This window comes from Pseudorasbora parva, chromosome 25 (genome assembly GCF_024679245.1).
Source record: "Pseudorasbora parva isolate DD20220531a chromosome 25, ASM2467924v1, whole genome shotgun sequence".
Classification (NCBI taxonomy): Eukaryota; Metazoa; Chordata; class Actinopteri; order Cypriniformes; family Gobionidae; genus Pseudorasbora; species Pseudorasbora parva.
In genome coordinates this window covers 16,041,119-16,051,919 of record NC_090196.1, presented here as the reverse complement: position 1 = coordinate 16,051,919, position 10,801 = coordinate 16,041,119, and the positions used below count along the sequence as shown (strand labels likewise).

Here is a 10,801-nt window from a genome sequence, read left to right as displayed (position 1 = left end):
ACCACTAGTAGGCCTGCACAACATTTCTTGTCTCATTCCAACTTTATTGACCATGAATACAGTTATTAATACACAGTGTGGGAATTGGAAGCTGTTAAAGTTTACAGTCTTCCAAATTACATTACTTGCCAATAACAGAGACCATCTGTGAAGGTGCACATCTGCCTTTACGAGACTTGGTGCAACTGCTGGAACCATGATGCCATTGTGTTCTCTTTAATGGACTTTCACTGAGGATTAATAGTGTCGAATGACAGATTTCCAATAGAAACACTTCACACATGCAGTAGTTTAAATCAAGTTACTGAGGCTAAATACATCTATGCCTGTCTGAACATATCTCACACAATTATTTCGGGCACTAGATATCATGAATTAGACTTATAATGCATTCAAGTCCTCCTGGAAAGTTCATATTTAAGGGATGGAAAGTCGTTATTTTCTACAACAACAAAAAAATCTGCTTACAAGATCATGATTAAATCAGGTGTAGGCCTATTCCTTTGTATGTTTTTATTCAATTTATGACTGACATTTATAGCAACTAAAACATGTCTGAGTAGTTAGAACAGATTTAATAATAGATAGTTACAAATATAATATGACAAAAATTCAAAAATGAAATGTATATCTTTTATATTTTATATTTAGTCCGAGAACGTATGCAAGTGTATGCACACTATACTGTCCATGTCCAGAAAGGGAATAAAAACATCATCAAAGTAGTCCACACTGTAAAAAATTATTTAGAAAAAAAGTTACCTGGTTGCCTTAAAATTTTGAGTTCATTGAAATTTAAATTTTGAGTTAATACAATTATTTTTTTTTTGTGTGAGATTCGACAACCTTTATCAAAATATTATTAAAATATTGAAGCATTAAAGCATTTCTGATGACGCAGTGAAACATGCCAAATAGCGCTATTTTCATGATTTATCTAGTTTTTTATGTGGTTCAGATTCAATAATATTTTGAGTTTCTATTTATTAAACAAATTTCCTTCATTGTATCAACTCAAATTTTTAATTTCAATAAACTCAAAATTTGAAGGCAACCAGGTTGCTTACCTTTTTAAGTTAAACCAACAAAAACCCAAAACAAAATTTTACAGTGCATATGGGACATCAGTTGGTTAATTAAAATCTCTTGAAGCATGGAAAATACATGTTGGTCCAAAAATAACAAAAACTACGACTCTGACTACGAAAGCATTGTCTTCTCTTCTGGATTGTTTTCAATCCTCAAATAAAGATTCAAATGGTAATGAATCAGCGGATTGATTCATGATTCGGAATGCATGTCAAACTGCCAAACTGCTGAAATCACGTGACATTGGGGATCCGAATCATGAATCAGTCCGCTGATTGATGATCGTTTGAATCTTTATTTGAGGTTTGAAAACAAACGCGGAAGAGAAGACAATGGTGAATAAAGTCGTAGTTTTTGTTATTTTTAGACCAAAATGTATTTTCGATGCTTCAAGAGATTCTAATTAACTAACTGATGTCACATATGGACTACTTTGATGATGTTTTTAATTCCTTTTCTAGACATGGACAGCATAGCGTACCTATGCTCTCGGACTAAATCTAAAATATCTTAAACTGTGTTCCAAAGATGAACGGAGGTCTTACGGGTGTGGAACAACATTAGAGTCATTAATGATATAAATTTCATTTTTGGGTGAACTAACCCTTTAAACTGTGTTTTTTAGACTCAAATGAACAGTCTCGACAACACTGTTCTACGTCCTGTAGAAGAATAAACTTGGGCAACATAAAACAACCGTGACTGGTCTAAGAACAACCAAAGAGCATTAATGTTCTGCTTCAATTGGCTCATAGAGTTTATTATAAAAGCTAAACTGTGGACTTAACTATATGGATTTAAAATATAGGACTATTGATCATAGTAATCATGCATAACCACACAATACTGCCCAACGACACAGCATTAATATAGTTTCCTAGAAACTTAAGCACATCACAAAGAAACTTCCTCAATCCATATAGAGGTGTAGATCCAAGTAGAGGTGATATACTCACATGTGATTAATGTCTGGAAGAAATTTATACTGGCCTTTCTGACTCCCTGGAGAAGCAAGACTGATTTGCACACTTACGCAGAAACTCAAGGGACCAAATGGTGTCGGACAAGATCTTCATGTAAAAGGGGACAATAAAGCTGCCAGCAGTGACTGATCTGCTTTTTGTGGGGAGCAGGAATCGTAAATAAGTGAGTCATTGCACAGACAGTGTAACTTCAGGCAGATTTAAGAAAGAAAGAAGACGGTCAACAAAATGTGTGTATATTAAAAATGGCATATACCCGCAGGGTATAGCTAAGCTAACCAGTTAAACCGTCCCTACATTCGTATGCATACTTCCCTACTAGGAGGCAAAAACAGTATGTAAAATGAATAGTATGTCACAGTATTTATAAAACAGTTCCCCAAAAATTACATCAAAGAGCTAATTCTGCCGATAGACAATTTACCATCCCATGAAGCCATGAGAGAGGAGGAGAATGGCGGTGAAGCGAAGGTCACATGACAATTACAACAAGAGAGATACAGTGCGTCTGAACTGCATTAATCTTACATGCATTCACCATATAGAACATACTTTTTTCATTCCTCATAAAATGTAGTTACTACTCAGACAGTAGTAAGCATTTGTTTTCATTCAAAGAAAAGGGATACAGCAAAGGGCACTGAGCATGCGCACATCAACATTGTGTCATTAAACGACTGTATTTGCATTAAAACACAATCGGATAATTGTCTGATGTATTCATTGTTATTTTATCGGGAAATTTTACCTTGCTTCCGGTGTGTCCATGTTTGTGTATCCATTCTAGACAGTAGCAAATAACCTGCAACCAAGGATCCAGAAACACATGCTATGCTAAATCACGCTAACATATGGCTACAGTGGCAAAAGGACTTTCGGAAGGCTAATGGCTAAGTGAAAAGTGAAAAAATGGGATGTAAAGGCATTGTGTAACACCTAGGATGTTGTGTTTGCGGAATCAAACAAATGTATTGCGTTTCCTTGTTTACAGTTATTGATCAGGAGATTAGCATTCCCGAAAAAAAAGCCATTACTTAAACACATCCAGTAATACTGCTATATCTTGCCCTTTTATCGAACTGGCTTTAAAAAACACAAAAATGGATTGTTTAGAAACTCCTGGGATGCCATATTGGCAGACATCTCTGAGCTAATAAGATTAGAGGGCAGCCAAGGTCAGCACACCGAGTGTGTGCACAAACCACCGCGCATGTGTGAGTCGCGCTGGCGTCCTATTTTATGCTCTACATCCAGAAGAATCAATGCTCTAATGCCTACATTACTGTCAGCAGCCTGAGTGGCTGTATCAGACTGGAACAGAAGCACATCTAAATCAGCAGATGCTCAGGGTGAGAGGCGTAATTAACGAAGGCGCATCATCAGCACTTACATCCCACTGGAGTTTTTAATACAGTCCTCATAAAGGGAGTTGAAGGTAACGGGATGAGGAATTAACTGCATATTAGCGCAGACGGCCTTATCCCTAATGACCGCACACCGCCGTGATATCGCTAAAACGGTTCCTCACCAATCCACCCAGGCATGCCTTGTTTTATGTCTGAGAACCATTTTCGTGGTTACATAAGCCCTGCAAATGGGATCTTTTTGGCAATTAACAAAGGCCCAAGTGCATTTTTATTTATTTTAAAGTCCGTTTTAGTTGTTTCAGGATACGTGTACCTCACAGAATGTCTAACAATAAAAACAATGCGAGAAATTATAACCATTGTAGATAACAGGTGCTTTATTAGACTTTAAAGGGATAGTTCACCCCAAAATCCTTTCAATTTTTTTTTAAAACATTGGACCCCACTAACTTTCATTGTATGGACAACAACTACTAGACGTTTTTCAGATCACCTTTTTTGTGTTCCACAAAGACAGAACGTCATACAGGTTTGGAAACACAAGAGGCCCGTAATACACCCGACGCAATGCGACGGCAGGCGTGTTTTTTGATCGTTTCAGCCCGACGCAGTTCTCATTTTCACATCCTGCGCCCACGTTGTTTAAATAGCAAATGCACTTGCGTCCATCTGTTCGCCCACAGGCGTGATGGTCTGAAAATGCGGCGTGTTCAGGTGCGTTGTTGATGCTTTGCTTTGAGGCAACTGAAAACGACTGCGCTACTGACCAACAAAAAACCGGTCTAAAGTCAATAGCGCAGTATTTTTTGTGTTTTTGTGTATTAGTAATATGCACCTATAGGCGGGTGCACATCACACGTACACACTTCTTGTTTCACACACAAACATTTTTAAATATTACAAATAAAAGGATTCCTCTCTGGGGAAGAGTTCGGTCTTTCCATTCGCAAATGCAGCCATGTTAATAGCGAATCCGCCATGGTGCAAGCTCAACTGGCTTTTAAAGGGAATAGGTGATGAGACTCTGATTGGTTTATTGTACTTTACACCCATAACAATAAAATATAGTTGTCACTTAGTACAACTTCACATTTCAAGTTGACTAAAATTGGCAGCATGAACACACTTTTTAAGTTAAAAAAAATACCCATCCCTAAAAACGAAAGCACAACATATACATTTACATCTTAAACAATCTCCTTGCAAAAACAGTAAAATGCGTTTGAATCAATATTGGACGCTGTTAAGAGGACAGGAAGCAGCTGACCCAGTAAATCGTCAGCTGAACTAATATGGCCAATGACAGCTCTGTGCATCTCTGGGTGGAGATTTACCGAGCTCAACGTGCGATGTGTATAATCATACGGGTGCTGATGCAGCGCTGCGCCTAACGATCTCATTCAGCTTTAAAAGTCATTAAAGTGGAATACGACAGATTGGCTGGAGAATCATTGTTGGCCCATCTTTATTGTTAAGGCTGGTTGGTTTGCAGTTGCATGGCGTTTGAACTAGAACGAAAGGAGGACAACCTGGACAGGGGTTACAAAAGTGCGGCTGCTTAAAATTAGCTTTAAATATGCTACATAATGTACATAGTTAGAAGATATTTACACTTATGAATAGAGGCAGATACTATTTGTACCTTAGTTTTGTTGTACATTAGATTGGGTAAACCCAGCCTGATCTACCGGCGATTTTGATTTCTAAAGACCCGAATTATGTAATAATAATAATTGGAGAAACATTCATGCATTTAAGGGTTAAATAATACACATTTAAAGTCACCAAAATTAGGCATTAACCCGAAAACATTTTAAACAAATGCACCCATTAAACAATTGACAGAAAACCTTTATTAAAATTTAAGTTAAATGCCCTCTATCACATCAAATACTGAAAAAAAAACCTCAAAGAAAAGAAACAGTTTGACGCTAACACCTCAAGTTAGGACAGAAGGGATAGAGGGATTTGCAGGCGGAACAAATACATGAAGAGCAAATGGCAGAGAAGAAGACAATAGGAGAATATATGATGACAGAGCCCTTAGTTCAACTGGAGAACATTTAGATATGATTGTCGTCATGCTCCAGTACTATAAGCAGTTAGATTGTGAAATGGCGAAGCTGTAGAAACATTAGGGAACGGGAAAAGGTGGGGAACGTAATCTAATTCATGCATTTTATGGAGAAAGATTGCATAGCTGTAGAAAACACTGTCTCAGTGGTGCTGACGCCAGTAATGTGCTTTTAGCCCTCTCTCTCACTCTCTTGTCGAGTTTGTTCGTTCCTTCCTGAAAACTGTCCCATGATTTATTTGATCCCAAGTTAGAGTCTTTAGAAATGGGAGAGTGAGTCAAAATGTTGTCCAATGTGCCACGGACATTGGTTGAAGCCCATTGAAGTGATTTACTCCCGCATTAGTTTTACTCCAGGAGCAGGTGTGTGGGTCAAGCCCACAAAAGACCTCACCTTTCCATTTCGTCTCTCTGAAAACACAAGGAATTTCTGATCCAAAGTTCTGTTCATGAAAAAACAGCCATGCATTTGTCAGTAATCCTGTCTAGTGTGCTTCCGGTGCAAAAACGAAAGGAACAGACATTTATCCTCCAATGTGGATTAGTCTGATCATGGAACGTCAGCGTTGGTATCTTCCCTTGAAGCCGTTTTAGATTCGTATATGGAAGGTGCTGCAGTACAGAAAGATGACAAAGAGAGAAATGGCATTTTAGAATAGAGGTAAAAGCATATGGACTATGCAGTCAAAATGGAGTTATGCCCTTTCATGCCCCTAAAGTATCATTTATCTGACCAAAAAAAGTGACAAAGCCTGGGTGTATATTTTAGGATTCGTGTTTCACAGCCTTAACCATTCAAGGCAATTTTGCGGTCTCATTGGTAACTTAAAAAGTATTCAAGAAGAACCGATATGGGGAGCAGATGGCTTTTGATAACAAAATTGATGTTGAATTTGGAATTCCACCAGATCGAAAAGCAAAAATAATTGAGTTCCAAACCTTTGTCATAGATCTTCAAACAATAGACATTAACCACCTGTGCATACGTCACTTGGGGGAAGTACGGTGTCATTCTCTTAAACGGACAATTGTCAACCTTTACTGTCACTTGAATGAATGTTTAAAACAGCAAAGGAGGAATTCACAAAGTTTGAATTGTGCCTGTTGGTTTGTACATGCTGCCTTCATTGTTTTTGCCCCTGATTCACTAAAGAAACTTGAATTTAATGAAAAAAATATTAATTTATTTAAAAAAAGAAACTTAATCACTCCAAACTTTTGAATTGTAGTGTATATAGAACATACAGGGTTGTGATCTCTTCGATTACTCTTCTTAGGCCCCGTCCACACGAAGCCAGAGCTTTCCCAATCCAATCTTTTTTTCCCCTTGTTTCAAGAAATATCTGCGTCCACACGAGATAACTGAAACCGACTAAAAACGATGTAGTATACATGCCAGGCCAGTGTGTGGCGCTGTAATTCTGCTACAGAAATACACTAAAAACGGAGAAGAAGAGTTGTGGCTAGACGGGGTACAGCAATGGTAGGAGGTGAGGCAAAATCTCACGATAAAAGAACAATAAATACATTTGCTACTTAACAGGTGTGTTTTATTAACGTCTACACCTACCCCAACCCCTACAATAATGCAGATACAGTACTTAAATGACGCGATATTGATGTGCGCATCCCCAGTGCCTGTAGTTGTATCCCTTAAAGGGGTACTTCAGCGCTGGGAAGATGAATCTGTATTTAAACTGGGTCATTAATGTAGTAGAAATGTGAAATTATTTTTTAATTTGGTGCTTTCTAGACTGAGAAAAGACAGAAAATGTATTTTTGTCTCATGGGGATGAAAGACTACAATTCCCAGAATGCTTCGCTGCCCTGTGAGGCCATTCCCAAAGCCACCACTACTGGATTACAGAGACTGAGTTCCTACAATTAAATACTGAACATGTGTTCAATATAACGATCGAGTTGCCGCGTGAGTTTCACAGCAGACTCAGATTAGGAGTCAGATTACATTGAGTTGATGAGCTCTCGTGATGAGAGCTGAGGTAATCGCGACCACATTCGCGGCATACATTCACAACTAGTTTTCAGTTCATGCCTTTGGAAGCTTAACTTTCATAGAAATTAATTTGAGAAGTTAAAACACTTACATTGCTTAGCATCTGTTTAAATTAATGCCTGTAGCTGAGCTGTGCTGTAAGTGTGATCTCCATTCCCCATGCCTCTGCTGGCTGTAGTCTTTAGCCTCTGGGCAAACATTCCTCTCGTGACGCAAATATCGTCAATTTGCGTCACGAGAGGAATTTTTCCAGAAATAAAATGCATAAATCTCTCGTCTCAGGGGGATATAAAAGGGAGAAGCACGAACATTTAAATATACTCCAGGGTTTCTACTGATACAAAGCCATATGTTAATCGCTGAAGTAACCCTTTAACTCTTTCACCGTGCTGGACGTAGTGTGATGACATCACCGTTTCAGAAAATATACGGATTCGCTGTACACATGAAAACGGAAGATTGTCGTTTTCAGATTTATCCATTTTGGGACCCGGTTTCAGAAAATATTGGATTCTATGCTACCAAAACGTCAGATCCATGTGGATGAAACACTGATACAGTACAAAATGTATACGTATACAGCTAAACGCGTGTGCCTTAGTCCCTCATCCACATTTTAAAGCTAAAGGTGACTGGGATTTTTCAGTGGGTGCACCCAGACTCTGGAAAGATATTTTCTACCATATTAGATCTTCCCTGTTTATTTCTGTTTAAATTATCTTTAATGACACATTGTTATTCTTATTTGTTTTAATCTTTTTGAGATTGTTCAATTTTAATGTGTCCATTTAGTTTTTGTATTTGGTGTTGTAGTCGGGCTTTGGTTTTCACTTCTGTTGTTTTTAAATGTGCTTTTATAAATGAATAAACAAAACTTAACCAAAAAGTACAGTCAGAAGAATGCTAAAAGCATTAACTTTCTATGAGTGTTTTAAGAAAGTAATTCCCTCTTAGACTGACAGCTGGTGAAAGCAATTCTAGATTTTTTTGGCCTCCAGGTCCCCAAATGCTAGTACAAAACCTTCCTGCCCCTCTCAATCATGTGGTTGGTGAGATACAGCTGGGCAGTCCAAAAAGGCCTGTAAAAGCCAAGCAGAGGAACTCTTGCCCCATAAAGCATATTTGAGCACACTGTAGCCAAATTATAGCAGTGTGCCTCCAGAGCAGAGTGCTAATAATGACGTTAGCAACTAGCATAACTGGCCTTACACTCAAGGACTTAGTATTTCTGATGTCAGTACATTAACTTCCAATAAAATTTTGCATTATTAATTTGCAAAACTAGTAAGTACATAGTGAGCTGCCTTGCTATCTCAAGTTTACATAAGCAGTGGCTTCTAAAGCCCAATTTATACTTCTGCGTCGAGTGTATGCCGTAGGCTGTGTGGCGCGTGTACCCTACGACGTCCTCGGACGTGCACCTCTCCAAAAATGTAACAACGCGTCAATTCTATGTGGACCGCAAGCGCCGTGATTGGTCTGCCAGAACCCCTCCCACAGGTCTATAATAAATAAATCTGCTATAGGAGTGTGTGTGTCCAGAAATGATAGTTTCATCCTACAGTATATATCTGCTATATAACACAATATTTTGTAGTGCAGAGATTCTTTATTTTAGTGAATAAATATCTGCTGTGTATATATTTATTTTCTCATTAAAACCAAAGATGTTAATCCGTGATTGTATATCAAGAACAGGGACACATACCAATGGGTGCATTTTGTTTTGTGATTTCAACCGAATGAATAGTTTCCGCAACAGCGATCGATTGAAGCGCTAGTCAGTGCACCAGTCACCGATATTGAAAACAGCCACGAGCACTCTGCATGATTTCACAAACACATTCCAGTGCCAGATCGCCTCTTATGAAACTCTACTAATCAACTAGAGATGCTTAATTTGTATTACATACAACAACTCAAGGCGCAAGAAAAGCCGCTATCTGCCACCATCACTGCTGATACTTGGGGCTCGTCTCAAACGAATGCAATTACAGTGTACTGTAAACAAGTCACTTCTTTTGCCTTGAGACTGGGGGTTACCATCAACATGCCTAGCAGTCTGCATGTGTAATTGCATATTGACGCGGACAGCAACGCAAACGTATAAATGAAAACCAACGCATAACTTAAGGTGTATAGGATATGGCGTAGGTCCAACGCAGAAGTAGAAATCAGCCTTAAAGCAGGATGTTAACCGAAGCAACTCTATACATTTAAACATTTTAATTACGTTTAATTTTAGCATGTTGCTAAGCTAACACTACTCAAATGAGCATTAAAGGGTAATTTTTGAACTATTTTAATCAATATACAGTATGTCAGTGGTGAATAAAATATTTATAATAAGAATACTGCCCGCATTCTCCACCATCTTGCATAGATTGGACTGCCAAAAGCCTAACTTTCAATTACAATTTATAGAACTACAGCAGCAAAATCAAACTCTGTTAGCATACATTTGAAGAAACAAGCCCCTTTACCAATATTCGTACCTTAAAAAGTCAGGAGCCCTGGAGATCATGTTCTCAAAGTCAGCAAAGGAGAGCTTGCTGTCTCCATCCAGGTCGGCCTCCTCAATGGCCTTCTCACACACCAGGTTAACCTCCTCCGGTGTTAACTCCTCCTTTGTTAACCTGTTTAGAGTCTTTTCCAAGTCCTCCTTGCAGATGTAATTATCCACATTGAAGTCTAGGAACAAAACATGATGATAAGAGTTAACTACAGATAAGTTCATGTTGTAAATTTGCTGCACTGTTTATGAATATTGCAATATACATTTTTACTGCAACCTCCAAAACTGTGCATTGTTACAATCACATTGTAAATTATTTTATATTTTTGTCCTAGCGTATTGTACATGAGGTAATGAAAAATTACTTTTACCATATATTTTAAAAGCATAAATGGCTTTCAGTTCTCTAGGAGCCATTTCGCTGAGAACCGAAAACATGTCCACAAAGTCGTTGAAGCTGAGGTTCCCCTGGCCATCTTCGGAGAACGATTCCACAATCCGATTCCTGAATGGATTCTCCTAGAAAACAGAAATTGAGAGATTTCTTCTGTCACAATTCCGTGTTTTGTGTTCTTGGACATTTATTTTGTCCTGCTGTGCCTGTGTTTAGTTCCTGTTTGCCTTTGTCTCCATAGTTACCCTTGTAAGTATTTATAAATATTATAAATAGGCTTTTTTAGTTTAAGTTTTAGCAAATTTTTATTTACATTTTTGTTACATTTTATTTTCTAAAACTGAAGTAAAAATAAATGGAAATTA

General features: G+C 38.0%; 1 protein-coding gene across 3 annotated transcripts in view; it reads right to left on the bottom strand.

Annotated features, from left to right (window-relative positions):
* Positions 1-5,269: 5,269 nt before the first annotated feature.
* cib2 (calcium and integrin binding family member 2) overlaps positions 5,270-10,801 on the bottom strand; it is a 48,957-nt gene continuing 43,425 nt past the window's right edge. For all 3 annotated transcript variants that reach the window (XM_067435861.1, XM_067435862.1, XM_067435860.1), the window contains 3 exons: positions 10,414-10,561; positions 10,023-10,218; positions 5,270-6,125 (listed from right to left, as the gene is read on the bottom strand). In XM_067435861.1, the coding sequence (XP_067291962.1) occupies positions 6,104-6,125; positions 10,023-10,218; positions 10,414-10,561 (366 nt within the window). In that variant the 3' untranslated portion in view covers positions 5,270-6,103. The remainder of the gene's footprint in view (positions 6,126-10,022; positions 10,219-10,413; positions 10,562-10,801) is intronic.